A 16,459-nucleotide genomic window follows, 5' to 3' on the forward strand; every position below is an offset into this window, starting at 1 on the left:
AGATGCCCTCATCCATGAAGTGCATCCTCTTGCTTGCAGGTGAAACAGAGCAAAACTAATGGGAAGGGTTGTCCAAGCATCCCTTGAAAAGGGCAAAGGCCTGAGGAGGCAGGCAGAGGCAGTGTGGGCATTGCTGAGCTCCTGCCAGGCTCAACTGCCTGTGGGCAGCGTGTGGTCCCTGCTGTATCACCATGATATTTTGTGAAAAATCCCTTCACCCAGATTTCTTCTCCCGGCAAGATGAGAAGCCTCAGCTTCTCCATGTTTTGCTCCTCTGGAATGTGATTTGGAGAATTGTTTACCCAGCATGTGAATTGTTTTTAATTAATTGCCAATCACAGCCAGCTGTGTTGGACTCTCTGAGTCTGTCACGGGTTTTTATTATTCATTCTTGTCTAACCTTCTGATGTCTCTTTTCTCTTTCTTTAGTATAGTTTTAGTATCTCATTTTCTTTTAATATAATATCATAATATAATAAATCAGCCTTCTGAGAACTTGGAGTCAATTCTCATCTCTCACCTCGTCCTGGGACCCACAATACCACAACACTGCTGGGTGCTCAGCACATCCTGTGCTTCCACCCCAAGATGCCCCCAGCTGGAGCTGGGTGTCCTGGACCATCCTGTGCAAAGAGTCCCTGTGCAAGGAGCTGCTTCCCAGCAGGCACTGACAGTCTGGGAGGTGAGAAGAGCTACCCCAGTAAGTCCAGCTGTCCCCACCCATCCAGCTCTCCCCTGCTGCCCATGTCCCCAGGACAGCCTGCAGCCACACGCTGACAGCTCTGCTCCCCAAGGGGATGGTGGCAGCCCTTGCCATGGCAACCATCACCGTGGCACCCAGCATCTCCATTCCCCAGGGAATGTCTCCTCCCCTGGGCAGGCAGGACTGGAAAATAGCAGGGAAAAAACAAAGTGTTGTCTCCTCAGAGGAGCAGTCTGAAAGCACCCGAGGGTTACCCCAGAGGGAGCCCCTGCACCTTGGGTAGCTGCCAGTGAGCAGGGGCTGTGCAGAAATTTTATATTCCCCAGGGGGCAAATCAAAGGCAGGACCTGTAACCACCACTCCACTGGGCATAAAAACATTGTCCAGCAGTTACAGTAACATCACTGGAGGAGATCAAATCGGTGAGCCAAGGGTGTGAGCCAGCACTGTGGGGTCACAGACCCTACAAGCTGTGTAGGAGCCTGTCCACGGGCAGATGGGATGTGCCATCACCTTGTGCCCACCCCGAGCCCAAACTGCAAATCCTCTGCAGAATGGAGAGAGGTTTGACCACTGAATGACTTGGCCTCTCACCTGCCCTGACTTCTTTTCCCTAGCCCTGCCCTGGTGCTAGCTGGGGATGCTGCTAGAAATGGAAGAGCCCTTTTCCACCAGCCCAGTGGCTACTCTCACACTGACCCCTTAATCTCTTTGGTGCTGTGCCAGGCACTGATTCAAGACAGCTGCTACTGCCTGCTTGGTCTCTCATTTATCTTCTCCCCATCCCCAGCATTTTCCCTCCCGGAAATCCCTCGGGGCAAAGAGGGAGGCCCCAGACAGGAGCTGAGCCCCTCCTGTGCAGGGCACGCCCCTCTCAGGCCACTCTTTTGGCCCCAATGCCATAAATCAGCCCCCGCAAAGCAGCAGGGGAGCAGTTTGGTGAAAGGCTGCAGGGACAGCAGTACCTTTATTAGGTTCCCCCAGCACAGCTGGAAAAAATAAGAAGCCCAGACAGGCTTTCAGGCACATAACCCCTGAGCTGAGCCCCACATTCAGTCCTGTCTGCTGATTTAATAAGAGATCAGCTTTCCCCACAGACCACATCTCCTGTGCAGCCTTAAACCCTCCTGGTTAAAACACTGCCCTGGAGAATCAATCCAAGATGGTTTTGTCCCTTTGATCAGCACAGCAGGTAATAAGTCACCGATGGAAATGTGTTTCACTTCTCTGGCTCCAGCAATAGAAATGGAGACACCCCCTCTGTCCTGAACTGCCTGGTGAAAATCTCACAGTTCCTGGGGAGATGGACAAAGGGGTTTGCAGTGTGGCTCTGGAGGTCCCCATGGACACACAGCAGCACCTGGGTGAGCACATTCCCTTCCCACAGGTTCCATCCTGATCTCCAGCCTCAGAGACAGCCACAGCGTTTGCAGTGCCTAATTGTGGTGACAAACACGGAGGGAGAAATGATTGCCTGACAAAACCAGGGCAGGCTGGTCTGGGAGCTGCCAGGAAACCTGGGCCAGATCCCAGCTCCAGCACGGAGCTGCTGAGGGACTGCCACAGGTCCCTCTGGGCACACAGGATGTTGAATCACCTGGCAGAACTGGCTCAACTGTTTAATGACTTTAATGCTTCCAGATAACCTGGTGCATAAAGATGGGCTCTTTAATTCCTTGCTTTTGCTCATTTCCCTCATAGCCCTCTATAAACATGAGGACTTCACATTATAAAAGAATTGTGAAGGTTTCTTCAAATCCCATTTTTAAAATAAGGATACATTCTTATTTTCCTATATTTAAAGAAGATTATTTAGCTCTTCTTTGAAGTGCTGTCTCCTCCTCCAGTGGAGTACTTTACTGTGTGCCCCAGAGATGTTAAACTCCCTCTGAGCTTTGGGAGGAGGCTGAAAAGTGCAGTGTGGAGGTGGTCAGGCGATGTCAGTCAGCCAGACTGGGTTGGAGAAAGCTGGAATGAGCTCAGAAGGTGGCTTTTGATCTCTCAGCCCTCCTTCAGGCACCCTCCACCTTCTGTCCCTGAACACTCGGGACATGCTGCCCCAAGACTGAGCCTGGAGGGGGAAGCAGATGGGCCCATTGCTTTCAGGGACCCTTTTTGTCCCATCCTGGCTCTATTCACTATTTTTTACTGTTACCCGAGGGTGGGCACTGTACAAGAACTGTTCCTGCTGGATGGAACTCCTGGGCCAAGCGGTGGAGTTTGACCTGGATGATGCCATTCCCAAAGTGCAGCTCCTCAGGGACAAACAAAACATTTGGCATCGAGTGCTTGGAGCAGGTCATTGCCCTGGTGTGAAAAATGTGTATTCTATGATTGGCTTTTCTCAGATATTAAAATTAATATTATATGTGTTTATGTGTGAAAGTTACGCTGTATTAATTTTTTTAAGTAGTGTGTTAAATATAGTTTTAGGTTATAGCATAATGTTAAAATAGAAACTATGCCATGTAAGATACTTTTTTTTAAAGAAAGGACTCACAGCGAGATAGCAGCTACAGGACACTTAAATCTTTTAGAGAAAGAGAATTTATTGCTCTCTTATCAGAAGAAAGGAACTTCTTCCTGCCTCGCTCAGGTTTGAAGATGCCGTCAGGTTTAAGAGGAAGAAGTTGATGCTGACCAGACAGAATCCTTTGTTTGAATGGAATTTATGCATCGTGTGTGAGGTGTAGGAATATGCAACAGGCTGTTGTTTTTAAGGGTTAATCCTCTGTTAACGTGAGTCCTTTTTCGGGCTTATTTTGCCCAGAAAAAGGTACCCGGACTGTCCGTAACTCTTTGTTTCTATTGTCTCATATTGTCCTAATCCAAATTGTCCAAATTATTATTACTCTAATTATATTACTATTTTTATAACCATTTTATTACCATTAAACTTTTAAAATTTTAAAAACAAGTGACTGGCGTTTTTCACACCCCAGCTGCGCAAAGCCAGGACCGGCGTGGCGGATGGAGCTGGCAAGGCCCTCTTTGAGGTGATGGCAAGGCCCTCTTTGAGGTGATGGCAAGGCCCTCTTTGGGGTGATGAACGCCACCTCTTGCAAGGGCAGGACGGACAAATGGACGCTGCCCCTCAGAGCCGGTGGGACGGCAGCGAGCTCCACAACAGCAGCCTCTCCCAAGAACCAGCACCTTCTCGGTTTTCTAAGCCTTGGAAAGGCGTCCTAATTAGGAAGGGACGCCCAAATCGTGGCGGTGCCAGTCCTGTGTGAGCCCAAATCCTGGCGGTGACGGTGCTACGTGGGCCCTGTCCCACCGTCCCCCTCACGCTCCGGGCGCTCCTCCCGCCCGGCAGGGGGCGCCCGCCGCGCCCGCCGGAACCATAGAGAGCGGCGCGCGCCGCCCATCTCTCCCCGCGCGTGTGTCCGCCCACGTGACAGGGAGGGGCTCCCCATTGGCCGCGCCGGCGGGGCCGGGCGCGCGCCCCCGCGGGTGTAAGTGCGCGCGCGGGTGTGCGTGTGCACTGGTGTGTGCGTGTGCACAGGTGTGAATGCTCCGGTGTGTGCGTGTGCACGTGTGCGAGTGTGCGTGTGCACAGGTGTGAGTGTGCACGTGTGCGCGCTCAGGTGTGTGTGTGTGCGCTCAGGTGTTCCCCCGCGGCATCCCCACGTGTCCTTGCCCGTACCTGTACGCCCCGGAAGGCGTTCGCTCCCGCGTGTGCACCCGTGCAGCCAGGTGTGTGTGTGCGGGTGTGCCCATGCCCGGTACCCGTGTGTCCCGGAAAGCGTGCAGGGCTGTGTGAGCGCTGTGCAGCGCTCGGGTTTGACAGGGTACCTGCATGTGCACACCTGGGTGCGTGCTCAGGTGCGCCCGTGCGTGTAGGGACCTATGCATCCCGGAGAGCGCTCGCGTGTGCCCCCAGGTGTGTGTGGGTCCGTGCAAGCTCTGGAGCCCGTGTGTCGCTGTCAGGGTGGCTGCAGACCCTGACCCCGCTCTGTCCCGTCTCCCTCCGCAGCCCTCTCCGTGCCGCCATGGAGGCCTTGCTGAGGAGCTGCCGAGTCCCGGCGCTGGGCGCCCGACACCGCGGGGCCAGGGCTCGGCACGGTGGCACCGCGGGCAGGGCCAGGCGCCTGCTGCTCTCGCAGCTCTTCCAGCCGCTGGCCCTGCCCGTGGGCGGCCAGGCGGGCTCCGAGGGCCGGCCCGGGGAGCCCAGCTGCCGCAGCCAGCGGCTGATGCTGCAGGGAGGGCTCATCCACCCCACCAGCCCCGGCTGCTACTGCTACCTGCCGCCCACCGTGCGCGCCATGGAGAAGCTGATCAAGGTGATGGACGAGGAGATGCAGGCGGTGGGTGGGCAGAAGCTGAACCTGCCCAGCCTGTGCTCGGCGGAGCTGTGGCGCGCCAGCGGCCGCTGGGACCAGATGGGGCCGGAGCTGTTCCGGCTGCTGGATCGGCACAAGCACGGCTACTGCCTGGGCCCCACGCACGAGGAGCTGGTGACGGCGCTGGTGGCCTCGCAGAGCGGCCTGTCCTACAAGCAGCTCCCGCTGCGCCTCTACCAGGTCACCAGGAAGTTCCGTGACGAGCCCAAGCCCCGCTTCGGCCTGCTGCGCAGCCGGGAGTTCTACATGAAGGACATGTACACCTTCGACAGCTCCGAGGAGGCGGCTTGGCGCACCTACGAGCAGGTGTGCGCCGCCTACTGCAGCCTCTTCGCCCGCCTGGGGCTGCCCTTCGTCAAGGTGCAGGCGGCCACGGGCAGCATCGGCGGCAGCACGTCACACGAGTTCCAGCTGCCGGCGGACATCGGCGAGGACAGGCTGCTGCTGTGCCCTCAGGGACATTTCGCGGCCAACGTGGAGACGCTAAACGGGGAGCAGACCTCGTGCCCTACGTGCAGGGAGAAGCTCACTGAGACCAAAGGCATTGAGGTGGGGCACACATTTTACCTGGGCACCAAGTACTCCTCGGTCGCCAATGCTGTCTTCTCCTCCGCCGAGAACAAGCCGCAGCTGGTGGAAATGGGCTGCTACGGCCTGGGCGTCACCCGCATCCTGGCGGCCTCCATCGAGGTGCTCTCCACCGAGGACAGCATCCGCTGGCCGAGCCTCATCGCGCCCTACCAGGTGTGCTTCATCCCCCCCAAGAGGGGCAGCAGGGAGGAGGAGGAGGGGGCGGCGCTGCTGGAGCGGCTCTACGATGAGCTGGCCCAGGCGCTGCCCCAGCTCGCCGGCGACGCGGTGCTGGACGACCGGAGCCAGCTGACCATCGGCAAGAGGCTGAAGGATGCCCAGCGGCTGGGCTATCCCTACGTGGTGGTGGCTGGGAAGAGGGTCTGCGAGGACCCCCCGGTCTTTGAGGTTTGGAATCAGAATGCCGGCGAGGTTTTGTTCCTCACCAAAGAAGGGGTCATAGACCTGCTGAGTAAAGTGCAAGTCCCGTAAATGGCTCCTCTCTGAATCCGTCATGTCTGCTGCAGTGAGTTCATCTGAGCAGCCCTGGCAATGGCTCTGGGTGAGCAGAGGCAAATCCAGCTCATGTCAGAGCCAGCCATGGTGTCCTGCAGGTGCGCCAGGCGCTGAGGTTGAGCTGGAATCAGCACACATTCCACCACAGGGCTGGGGACATTCCTCCCTCTGGGTACAGGTCCCTGGAAGCTGCTTTTTCCAGCACTTGTAGCCTCGAGTGGTTGTGAGAGCACTGGCAGGGCCATCCCCTTGCTGCCTGGCAGGGACAGACTGGCCTTGGCCTCTGTCAGGAGCACAGGACAGCCAAAACTGCACAGGGGGACAGGAGGGCTCCCCTCGCTGCCATGTTCTAAGCATGAAGGATTCTGAGAGACAAAGGAAGGGGACTTTCCTCTGTTTGCATCTCTTTGGAAACACCCAGGTCCCATGAGGATGGAAGCTTGCCATGGCAGGGCTCCTGTGAGGAATTGCTTGGTGCCATCCCAGCAGCACTGACAGGACAGGGAGCTGCTTGGAGGGGTCACCTCACCCTGTGCCATAGCTCCTCTGTCTGAGATCTAGAGATCATGAGCAACGCTGTAATAAAATCACAGAATCCTTTAGGTTGGAAAAGGCCTTTAAGATCATTGCGTCCAGCCATTAACCTGAGCTGCCAAGGCCGCCACTAACCAGTGTCCCCAGGTGGGATATCCACTGCCCCTTAGACCTCTCCAGGGATGGTGACTCCATCGCTTCCCTGAGCTGTTCCAATGCCTCACAACCCGTCTGATGAAGAACTTTTTCCTAATATCCCGGCTGGGCGGGGTGGGGGGGGGCGGTGGAGTCGAAAGGAGTGGGGCTGGGGCCGATGCTGGTGCCGGTGGGATGCCGGTGCCGATGCCGGGGCCGCTCGGAAGGAGTGGGGCTGGGATTGAGGCGGGGGAAGGTGGGATTCCAGTGCCGGTGGGATACTGGGACGGGTAGGATGTCGGGACTGGTCGTATGCCGGAACCGGTGCAATGCCGGTGCCTGTGGGATGCTGGGGCCGGGGTTGAAGCGGGGGAGGGTGGGAAGCCGGTGCCGGTGGGATGCCAGGACGGATCGGACGCCGGTGCCTGTACCAGTGGGATACCGGTGCCGGTACCGGTGGGATGCCAGTGCTGGTACGATGCCGGGGCGGGTGGGATGCCGGTGCTGATGGGAAGGAGCGGGGCCGGGCCTGACGCGGCGGGGGCGGTCGCAGGCGGGGCCGGGCGGCAGCAGGAGGAGCAGCGGGAGCATGGCGGAGGCCGAGCAGGACGGCGTGTCCGGAGCCCCGGCGGCGCCGCCGCGGTACCGGGGAGCGCTGCACCCCGACACGTGGGAGCAGGTGAGGCGGCGGGGCCAGGCGCGGGGCCGGGCTCAGAGCGCTGTATGCGTGTCCGTCTGTCCGTCCGCAGGAGCTGGAGGCCATCCCCATGTTCATGAAGCGCTGCCCGGCCGAGATCGACGCGGAGCGGCAGCCCGAGCTCGCCTGCCTGCAGTCGCTGCTGTTCGACGAGGAGCGGAGCCCCGCAGGTGCGCCCTGCCCTGCCGTGCTCGGGTGAGGTGCCAACCCTAACCCTGCCCCAGCCTGACCCCCTGCATCCCCGCAGAGCTGGCCAGGATGTACAAGAACGAGGGGAACGAGTACTTCAAGGAGAAGGACTACGGGAGAGCGCTGGCCGCTTACTCGGAGGGGCTGCGGAGGCGGTGCGGGGACGCCGAGCTGGACGCGGTGCTGCTCACCAACCGGGCGGCCGCACATTTCCACTTGGGTAAGGGCCTCCGACCGCTTGGGAACGCGGCTCCGCGCTCCAGAGCTGCTTCTCCTCCCCGTTCGGGGTTTCCTTTTTGTTTGTTTTGGTTGTGTGATAGCTTATCCGTGAGAAGGAGGCGCCTTGAAGCCTGAGGAGCTGGCTCGCTTCAGCACATGGGTGCGTGCGGGGTTTGTTCTCTGCTCCTTCCAGCTGTTACCTGCTGCTCGAGCCTTGGCTCCAGGGCAGGGCAAAACCAGTGCGGTTTGGGATCATAGGCTGGTTTGGGTTGGAATTGATGGATGATCCTTAAAGGCCTTTTGGTCCCACCCCTCTGCAAGGAGCAGTGACATCTTCAACTAAACTAGTTTGTTCAGAGCCCTGCCCAGCCTGGCCTTGAATGTTTCCAGAGATGGGGCTCCTACCCCCTCTCTGGATAACTTCTGCCAGTGCCTCACCACTCTCATTGTCAAAAATTTCTTCCTTATATCTAATGTAAGTCTACCCTCATTTAGTTTAACACCATTACTTGATGATTTTGGAGGTGTTTACCAACATTAATAATTCTGTGATTCTCTTACAGCTACCACCATCCTACCAACAGGGAAGATGTTCTGGCCCTTTTAATGCTGCTGTGTGTGTTGCTGCAGGGAGGTGACCTGCTCACACCATGTTATTTACCTCTCACCTGTGTCATTGATCCCTGTCCTTTCACTTATTTTTCTTAATTTGCTCCTATTTTACCCTCCTCTCACCTTGCTGTGATTATAGGAACAGTGAATTACAGGGTCTCTGCATAAACCTTTTTGTCACCTTGGTGTCTGGTTAGATTTTAAATACAAGTGAAGGATTTAAATAGATTTTAAATACAAGTCAGCACTTTTACTTGCTTTACAGGGAACTACCGTTCTGCTCTAAATGATGCCATCCAAGCCAAAAAGCTGAAGCCCACCCATCTCAAAGCCATCATAAGAGGTGAGAGTTAAAGCTGCTGTTGCTGCATGGAGCAGGACTCCTTTCCAAACACTTGTCTGATGTTATCTTCACTGATTGTGCTGTTATTGTTACCAGCTCTGAAACAGGCTGTTGTTACTTGTTGCCTTGTTTCCTTGCATGTTTAATAATTGTGTTTATAAAGCTTAAATTACTGTGAGTGAGCATCATACTTTGTTTCTGGACAGAGTTCATTTCAGAAAGGGAAAGCAGTTACTGGAAGAGATCACTTGTTGTTGCTGTTTCTCCCCAAAACAGAGCTCTGCCTTTTGCTTTGCATTTTCAATCAAATATCCTTTTGTTCTTCATCTCCTATATCTATCAGAGACACTGGACCCATTTCTATGGAGTACAGGATAACTTTTCCTGTTTTCCACAATATTCTTTTTGGGGTCTGTTCTTTTTTCCCACTCCATAGAAATCCCCCTTTTATTTTTCCTAACAAGCCAAATACTGAAATGTTAATCGCAATGATAAAATTTTGTTTGTAACAGACACTTTTAGCATAATTCTGCTGATTTCTGTGTCTAAGTGATATAAGAACTGATGAAATGCTTTAAATTTTCTTCTCAACCGACCTGCTGGAAGTTTCTGGTTGAACATAACCACACAAGACAGAAATGTTTAGTGCAGAAGGCCTGATGCTGTCTTTATAATCACCACTTTTATAGTATTGTACACTGGCTCCAACAATGGAAACTTAAAATATTCATCCTTCCAGGAGCTCTCTGTCACATGGAGCTAAAGAATTTCGTGGAAGCAATAGCATGGTGTGAGGAGGGCTTGGAAATAGACTCAAAAGAGAAAAAGCTTGTGGAAATGAGAGCTAAAGCTGACAAATTAAAGGTAAGGATGAAGGCAGACTGGCATCTGCAGTGCTTGTCTCTGGGATCCCTGAGGGAGGGTGCTCCCCCCAGGTTTCTCTGTACTGTGGTGTCCCCAGGCAGGATTGAGTGGTGCTTCCATGGGCTGTGTGTTGGGATGAGCTGGGGGGGACCTTCCTGGGGACCCAAACTGATTTCTCCAGCAGGAGAAAATGTCAGGGAAGAGCAGTGGTGGGCACTGACCTGCTGTGTGTGACCTCAGTGCATCCCTTTCTTACCTGCAGCGAACTCAGGAGCGGGATGCCAGGAAAGCAAAGGTGCTGGAGAGCAAGGAGCAGTGTCAGAAGGAGATGTTGCTTGCAGCAATAAAGGTGAGTTCTCTGAAAGAGTAAATGTTCTCAGGAGCTGGTGGTGTGTGTAGTTGCACCCTGCAGTGATGCCTGGCAGGCCCCAGAGAAAAGGATTTTAGATGCATCCCTTTCCACGTATTTCTCAGGCTCTTCTCTCCACGTGTGGGTTCCTCTGGATTCCCACCTCTCCTCATTTGTTTATGGATATCTGGCTGAGGTTCTGGATTCTGCTGGGAAGTCCAGGCACCTGAGTCTGATACTGAGGGAGAGCTGTGCAGCTGACTCATTAACAAGAACATAATTTGACCTTTTACTGAATGCTAATTTTTTTGTTCTTACCCTCCCCACCATAACTGTTGGATTTTTAGTTGGTTTTTGAGCTCTCCCCTCCCTCCCTTCCAGGAAAGAAATATCAAGCTGGTTCTTGAGCCTTCAGATGAAGAAGAGGAAGTGTCAGATGGCCTGGCTGAGATATCCTTGGATGGGTTCCACTCTGGCAGTGCCACGGGGGCAAAGGTGCACCTGGATGCTGATGGCAGCCTGAGCTGGCCTGTCCTCTTCCTGTACCCTGAGCATGAGCAGACAGATTTCACTGTGGCTTTCCATGAGAGCTCCAGGTGAGTGCCCTGCCAGCAGCATTCTTGCATGGAGGAGGTGTTGGAGCAGATGAGAACAGGCAGCAGGTGAAACACTGCCGTGCTACAGCAGTCCCAGATGTCTAAGCACACAACTGACCCTGCTTTTGGGCAGGAGGCTGCACTAGGTGGCCTCCTGAGGTCCTCTCCAACCTGAATTATTCTCTAATTTACCTAAATTTATGCTGCAGACAAACTCATTTAGCCAGGGTGGCTGAAGGGGCTTGCAGTGCAATTACAGAGGCCAGTAATTAATTAGGGGCCAGGGGTACCTGTGACCATCCACACACGTGGATTTTAAAGATTCATTAAGGTGCTGTTTCAAAGCCTTCCAAATAGATCTCAGAAAAAAAAAGTTAAAATTTATGAAAAGCTTCCAAAGGGGACCTCTCATAACCAGCAGTGACCCCAAAGTTCTCCTCAGGGCCTCCTGCAGATGTGTGTAAGTGCTGCAGAACTTTCAGACTGGCAAGCTCAGAATTCCACTCGATGTGAACTTCAATTTCTCATCTTGTGGTGTTAAACAGACCTGGAATTTGTAACTTTTTGTTTGTTGGAAGATACATTCCTCAGATCTGTTAATAAGTTTAGGACTTAAAATTACAGTGCAAGCAGGTTGAAGTACTTTTATGGTGGTGTTCACTGAGCTTTTTTGTGACTGAAGGAAGTGGAAATGGATTTTTAGGACAAACTGGCCTCCCAACACTTCTCAAGTACCAAAAAAAAGAAGTCTTTGACACACAGCCATATTCTCATCACTGATGTGGTGAAGCATGGGACTGTGTCAAAGGAAAATCCATTTTAGACAAAGTGCAGGGTGTTTATTTGGCATCTTTTTCAGTGTGAAAATGTGAAGTTAAAAACAATTAGTTGTTGCACTGCTCAAATTTGAAGCCAATTACCTGAGTTACAGGGCCTTGGATTTATTGGGAAAGTGAGTTTGAAGGGAAGGAACTATTGGTATCTAAACTTTCTTTCAAATCTGTTGTTTAATTTGCTAATGTATTTTTGCCATCATTCAAATGCAAGTGTACAAGTTAGTGAAGCTGAGCACTTTGTCTAAGCTGATGAAGTATTTTGGCTTTTAGGTTTATTGATCATTTAATGGTGATGTTTGCTGAATTACCTCCTTGGGATTTAGAAAAAAAATACCTTCCCAACAATCTTGAGGTGAGAATTTTGACTTTCCTTCAATTTCAGGGTTGTTGTGTTGTGGGTTTTTTTTATTTCTGGAGTGAGAAAGTGCACAGCTCTGAGGGTATGAAAGTGTTTTCATCTGTTTACCTTGCACAGATGGGAATCAAGAGAGCTTAAAACCCTCACCTATAAACTCAAACATTGTCCACATGTGCTGGCAGAATTCACTGATGAAAATGGAAGTTGTCTTCCACTTACACTGTACTTGACAGAAGGTATTGATAGATATTGCTTAGATTCCATCTTTGGAACAATAATTAAGATTTAAACCATCAAGCTGTAAGTGGCCTGGTTTTTTAATTGCATCGTGGAGTTGCTCAATACAAATAAGAAAGTATTCTTTTAAAAATAATTTCTTTTCAGAACTAACTGGAGTTACTTGAGGACATAATCAGATCTAGATAATATATCTCTATTAACACATTAGCAAAGGAGGGTTGTGATTTGGTGCAGCAGGTTTTGAGCATTTTTCTGAAGTTGTTCATAGAAGGATAGGAATGTTTATTTTTCATTTTCCACTCCAGTGTCATGTGTGCCAGGCAGCAGCAGCACAGCCCTGTGTACAGTGAGCAGACAGGTCCAGAAGGACAGTGGCTGTGTACTTTTCCTGGTTAAATCCTGTGTGTATTTACAGTCTAGGGCACCATTGCTGGATTTTAATCTCTTAAATCAACTCTATTTTGTTCAAATACCTCTAAACCCACTCAGTTTATCTCCTAGCATTGCTGCATTTCACCTGTTGAAATGCAGCCCTTAGATTTGGGTTGATTGCCTGTAAAGCCTGGGAACAGCCTGTGCATTTTGCCTTCCTGCTGCCACTGCCAGGAGAGCCTGAGCTGCTTTGTACAGGGAAAACCTGGAATTCACACAAACCAACTTCTGCCTTGCTGAGTTTTGCATCCAAGAGTCAGGTCAAGCTACAGAGGTTTGGTAAACCCCAGCTGATATTGGTGTGCTGTTATTGGGCTTTCAGCAGCTTAGTGCTTTCCTTCATGTACCTTAGGCATTTAATAACCCCCCCATTTTTTTTTTTTTTTTCCAGCTCTATTTTGAAGATGAAGAAAGAGAAGAAATGTATGAGGTGAACCCAGAACACACATTGCTACAGGTGCTGCAGCACGAAAGGTGAGGCTGTACCTGTCCATGTCCAGGGGAAAAAAGGCAAAAAGTATGAGCCTTAAGTCCAGTTTGTTCTTAAATAGTCCTAACTTTTCTCTGACTTAATAGTCCTGCCTCTTGAAGGTATAAAGCTGCATGGATTTTGTGCCTGGCTTTAGCTGTTTACATGTGTTTTCCCTCAAAAAAATGAACAACTCTTTCCAGGCCTGGGTGGAGATGGGAAAGGGAGCTGGGCACAGCTGAGCACCACAGAAGAGCTATTCCAGATCCCATCTGCACAATACTACTTAAAAAAAAAAAAGAAGAAGAAGAAGAAAGAGAAAAGCAGGCAGCAGGCTCTATAGAGCATGTTGGAGGTTAACAATGCTCTCGCTGTTCTTACTGCTGCGTGAGCAGCCCCCGGCACAGCACGCAGCACTCTTCTGCTCTGAGACTGCCTTTCAAGAGTTGTGCTGTTACTGAGAGAGAAGAATTTGCTGTTTGTGAAGCCAGAAAGTTCCTGTGCAGCCTGTGCTGTTGAGCTGCAGCATCTCGTAGCTGGCTGGAGCTGCTGCACAGCGTGGGGGGCTCGGTCTGTCGCAGTGGGAGCGGGATCTCTGTCACTCCATAAAACTCAGCAGTGTCCAAAGGCCCTCAGGTTCCAGGCTGTAAGGGCAGCTGCAAAAGAGCCCTCCTTCCAGAGGGAGAATAACAGCTGCCTTAATTAAAAGAAGCTGTTGGGAGAGGAGTTGATTCATAAAAGACTTCTCCTCTATGTGCTTAGCCCTGGCTCCAGAGGCTCTGCTAATCAGCACAAAATCCCTGTCCCAGCCTTTGGGGGATCAGTCTTTATGGAGCTGGGCAGGAGTCGCTTGCTTGGCAAGACACTGGGCCAGCTACAAGGAAGCCAAAGACTCCTTTTAATCTTTGCAGGTATTTTGTAAAGGCCGGGACCCCGACAGTTTTGGTGTTTGCCAGGCGTTCTCCTTTCTCTAAGAAATACTTCTCTGGCAAGAAAGTGCATCGACTGTAATGAGCAAGAAAGAAACAAGGAATCCTGTGCAAGAGGCTGCTGTTTGTTAGCCCAGCTCCAGGCTGCAGACTTCTGCTTGAACAAAAATGCCTTGCACTCTTCAGGGGAGGAAAATAATCTTGGCACACAGGGAAACTTCCAGGGGAGCAGCACAGGAGAAGGAAGGGCTAACATGAGGGGATTATTTGTTTAAAAGGGAACCCAGCTGGCTTGCAGAAGGTCTCCTCTATGATAGGCTGCATGTGGTTTTGAAATAAACCTGAAGCAGTGCCAAGCACTGGCTGTGGTTGCAGTAAGAGCAGCTGGGAACGTACTTCCTTACCTGAGAAAATCCCAGATCTGCTCGGAGGTGGGCTGTGGCTGCTGGGGTTCAGCAGCAGTGGCCTGGGGAGCTGCCTGCCTGTTGCAGCAGGGTGGATGCAGTCAGGTTCCTGCCTGGGACTCAGCAGCTGCTGTTTTGTCCCTGCCTGGCTGTGCTGCTGGCCAGGCTGCAGCAGAGCTCTTTGTTTGGAGCAGTGTTTGACTGACCCTTTTGATACCTTACTGAATGTCCTACAGAACCTGGAATAAACATGGCTATTTTAAGTAGACTGACTTCTGCCTAATGAATGAGACAACAGTTTGTCTCACCTTGTGAAGTACCAGAGAATGACAGACACTGATTGTAAACCCCAGCATAACACCCTTATCCATTACATTAACTGGTACAGCCAACAGGCAGGGTCTTCTGCACTTCTGTATTAGCATTTGGCTTTTAATCAGAAGTAATTCTCAATTTCTCATTTCTTTCTCTTCTGCAGGAATGTAAAATGTCTAAAGCACGCTGCAGCTGTAGACACAGCCAGTGCACAGGGCATTAGAAAGCTGTTCAGCCATAAAGCACTCCTGCTTCCATCACAGAGGCTGGCTGCAGGCAGCTCTAGAGAAAACACTTCCATTTCACTATTCCTAAATTTCAACACAGCGAGAGTCTCTCCACCCGAGGATGCTGCAGTTTAATGCCCAAAGCTGGGGGTTGCTTTACAGGGGGTGGGCACTGCCCAGCCACCAGCTGGCAGTGCCCTCAGAGGGCCGAGAGCTGGCCAGCCAGGTGGTGCAGGCTCAGCCCGTTGCACAGGATGCACAGGAGGTTGCAGAGCGAGGACAGAGCGTGGTGGAGGGCGAAGCGCCGCGCCAGCCGCCCGTAGCTGGGGTCGGAGGCACGGAGCCGCCTGCGGGGCTCGCGGGCTGCCAGCCCCAGCTCCTGCCCCAGCCCGTGGCTGCTCTCCAGCTGCTGCAGCTCAGCCACCAAGTCAGAGGCCACCCGCCCAAAGCACTGCGTGTTCAGCACAGAGGCGGCGATGCACACGAGGAAGATGATGATCTGCAGGGAGCGAAGCCACCCCGCGTGGGGTGGGTTAAATTTCTCCCCCAGGCCCCCTGGCTCGCTGCAGTTTGGGTGCTTGTGGGCTTCTTTGAACTGTGCGTGGGTCTCTCATGGTTTGCAAGCCAGCCAGAGGAGCAGAGGAAAGGGTTTGGGCTGTGTGTGAGGAAGGGGGAGGCTACCTGGGCCTTGTGCTCCTCGCCGAGCCGCTCGCTGGGGTGGGACATGGCAAACAGGGTCAGGTTGAGGAAGGCACAGGTGGAGCTGATGTGGAAGTAGTAGGGGAAGAGCTCCCGCTGGATGGAGCCAAAGGTGTGGCGAGGGAGGTGCCTGCTCATCACAAACCCTGGGAGGGGGAGAGCAGGTAAGTGCTGGGGCAAAGCCCCCTCCCCTGTGCCACCCCCCTGGGCAGAGAGCACAGCACAGCCCAACCTACCGGCCACGAAGGTCACCCAGACCTGCATTCCCCAGGAGGTGGAGAGGAAAAGCAGGTGCAGCAGTTTGATGGTGTTGGAGGGCTCCGTGTCACTTGCCATGGCGTCCTGGATGGGGACAGGTCCCTTCATGTCAGCCAGGTCACCCCGAATTCGGCGCCGAGCTGTGGTTGCTGCTGTCACCTTGCTGCTCGCAGGGCAAATGCAGTTCAGGTTCACAAACCTGCCTACTCAGGAAAAGCTCTGGAGCTGGCACAGCCCCGTTCCAGCCTCACCACCACACACCCAACCGGGCTGCAAAGCCTCTGTTCAGTCCCCTCATATCTCAGGGCAGGGCACTGCGTCAGCACCTGGGAGCCACATGGCTGGGGTGGACTTTTGGCAAAGTCCAGCCAACGCCCCACTGACCCCTGGCAGCAGGAACGAGCAGAAAGTCAATAAAAAGGGGAAGAGAAAAGCTGTGTCAAATAGACCTGCCAACGCTGTGTCAAATAGACCTGGCCATCAGAGGCTTCTTGGCCAGGGGGAAGCCCCCTTGTTTAAAAACAGCAACAGCTTCTGCACTTTTTAACCAAAAACCTGGGGCTCAAAGGAGCAGGGGGGCTCCCAGGGTCACCCCCTGCCCCAGACCCTGCACAAGAGCACG

General features: G+C 52.8%; 3 protein-coding genes across 5 annotated transcripts; 2 read left to right on the top strand and 1 right to left on the bottom strand.

Annotated features, from left to right (window-relative positions):
• Positions 1–4,088: 4,088 nt before the first annotated feature.
• PARS2 (prolyl-tRNA synthetase 2, mitochondrial) lies at positions 4,089–6,744 on the top strand. Its single transcript, XM_059853736.1, has 2 exons — positions 4,089–4,158; positions 4,680–6,744. Exon 2 carries the CDS (start codon positions 4,696–4,698, stop codon positions 6,106–6,108), a length of 1,413 nt encoding a protein of 470 aa, XP_059709719.1. The 5' UTR covers positions 4,089–4,158; positions 4,680–4,695; the 3' UTR covers positions 6,109–6,744.
• Positions 6,745–7,098: 354 nt separating this feature from the next.
• On the top strand, positions 7,099–14,604 carry TTC4 (tetratricopeptide repeat domain 4). Of its 2 annotated transcripts, XM_059853737.1 has the most exons (11): positions 7,099–7,480; positions 7,551–7,668; positions 7,746–7,907; positions 8,470–8,540; positions 8,784–8,861; positions 9,601–9,725; positions 9,988–10,074; positions 10,456–10,670; positions 11,777–11,858; positions 12,928–13,010; positions 13,917–14,604. In XM_059853737.1, the coding sequence occupies exons 1-11, from the start codon at positions 7,114–7,116 to the stop codon at positions 14,014–14,016; spliced, it is 1,488 nt and encodes a 495-aa protein (XP_059709720.1). In that variant the 5' UTR covers positions 7,099–7,113; the 3' UTR covers positions 14,017–14,604. The 2 variants fall into 2 exon arrangements, with proteins under 2 accessions (XP_059709720.1, XP_059709721.1); XM_059853738.1 differs by lacking the exon at positions 8,470–8,540 and having other exon boundaries at positions 7,354–7,480.
• A 113-nt stretch (positions 14,605–14,717) lies between these two features.
• TMEM205 (transmembrane protein 205) lies at positions 14,718–16,166 on the bottom strand. Of its 2 annotated transcripts, XM_059853741.1 has the most exons (4): positions 16,037–16,166; positions 15,816–15,921; positions 15,562–15,725; positions 14,718–15,379 (listed from the first exon to the last, which is right to left on the bottom strand). In XM_059853741.1, the coding sequence occupies exons 2-4, from the start codon at positions 15,913–15,915 to the stop codon at positions 15,080–15,082; spliced, it is 564 nt and encodes a 187-aa protein (XP_059709724.1). In that variant the 5' UTR covers positions 15,916–15,921; positions 16,037–16,166; the 3' UTR covers positions 14,718–15,079. The 2 variants fall into 2 exon arrangements, with proteins under 2 accessions (XP_059709724.1, XP_059709723.1); XM_059853740.1 differs by having other exon boundaries at positions 14,727–15,379; positions 15,816–16,163.
• Positions 16,167–16,459: the final 293 nt, after the last annotated feature.

Source organism: Haemorhous mexicanus, chromosome 9 (assembly GCF_027477595.1).
Source record: "Haemorhous mexicanus isolate bHaeMex1 chromosome 9, bHaeMex1.pri, whole genome shotgun sequence".
In the NCBI taxonomy this organism is placed as follows: Eukaryota; Metazoa; Chordata; class Aves; order Passeriformes; family Fringillidae; genus Haemorhous; species Haemorhous mexicanus.

Bases quoted from the DNA above. Each gene is read 5' to 3' on its own strand.
- TTC4 (XM_059853737.1), top strand. From the start codon at position 7,114: ATGCCGGAACCGGTGCAATGCCGGTGCCTGTGGGATGCTGGGGCCGGG. The intron at 8,541-8,783 runs GTGACCTGCTCA...CTTGCTTTACAG, and splicing joins GTGTGTGTTGCTGCAGGGAG to GGAACTACCGTTCTGCTCTA. The intron at 9,726-9,987 runs GTAAGGATGAAG...TCTTACCTGCAG, and splicing joins CTAAAGCTGACAAATTAAAG to CGAACTCAGGAGCGGGATGC.
- PARS2 (XM_059853736.1), top strand. From the start codon at position 4,696: ATGGAGGCCTTGCTGAGGAGCTGCCGAGTCCCGGCGCTGGGCGCCCGA.
- TMEM205 (XM_059853740.1), bottom strand. From the start codon at position 15,945: ATGAAGGGACCTGTCCCCATCCAGGACGCCATGGCAAGTGACACGGAG. The intron at 15,726-15,815 runs GTAGGTTGGGCT...TCCCCCTCCCAG, and splicing joins CTGGGTGACCTTCGTGGCCG to GGTTTGTGATGAGCAGGCAC. The intron at 15,380-15,561 runs GTAGCCTCCCCC...CGCTCCCTGCAG, and splicing joins GCGAGGAGCACAAGGCCCAG to ATCATCATCTTCCTCGTGTG.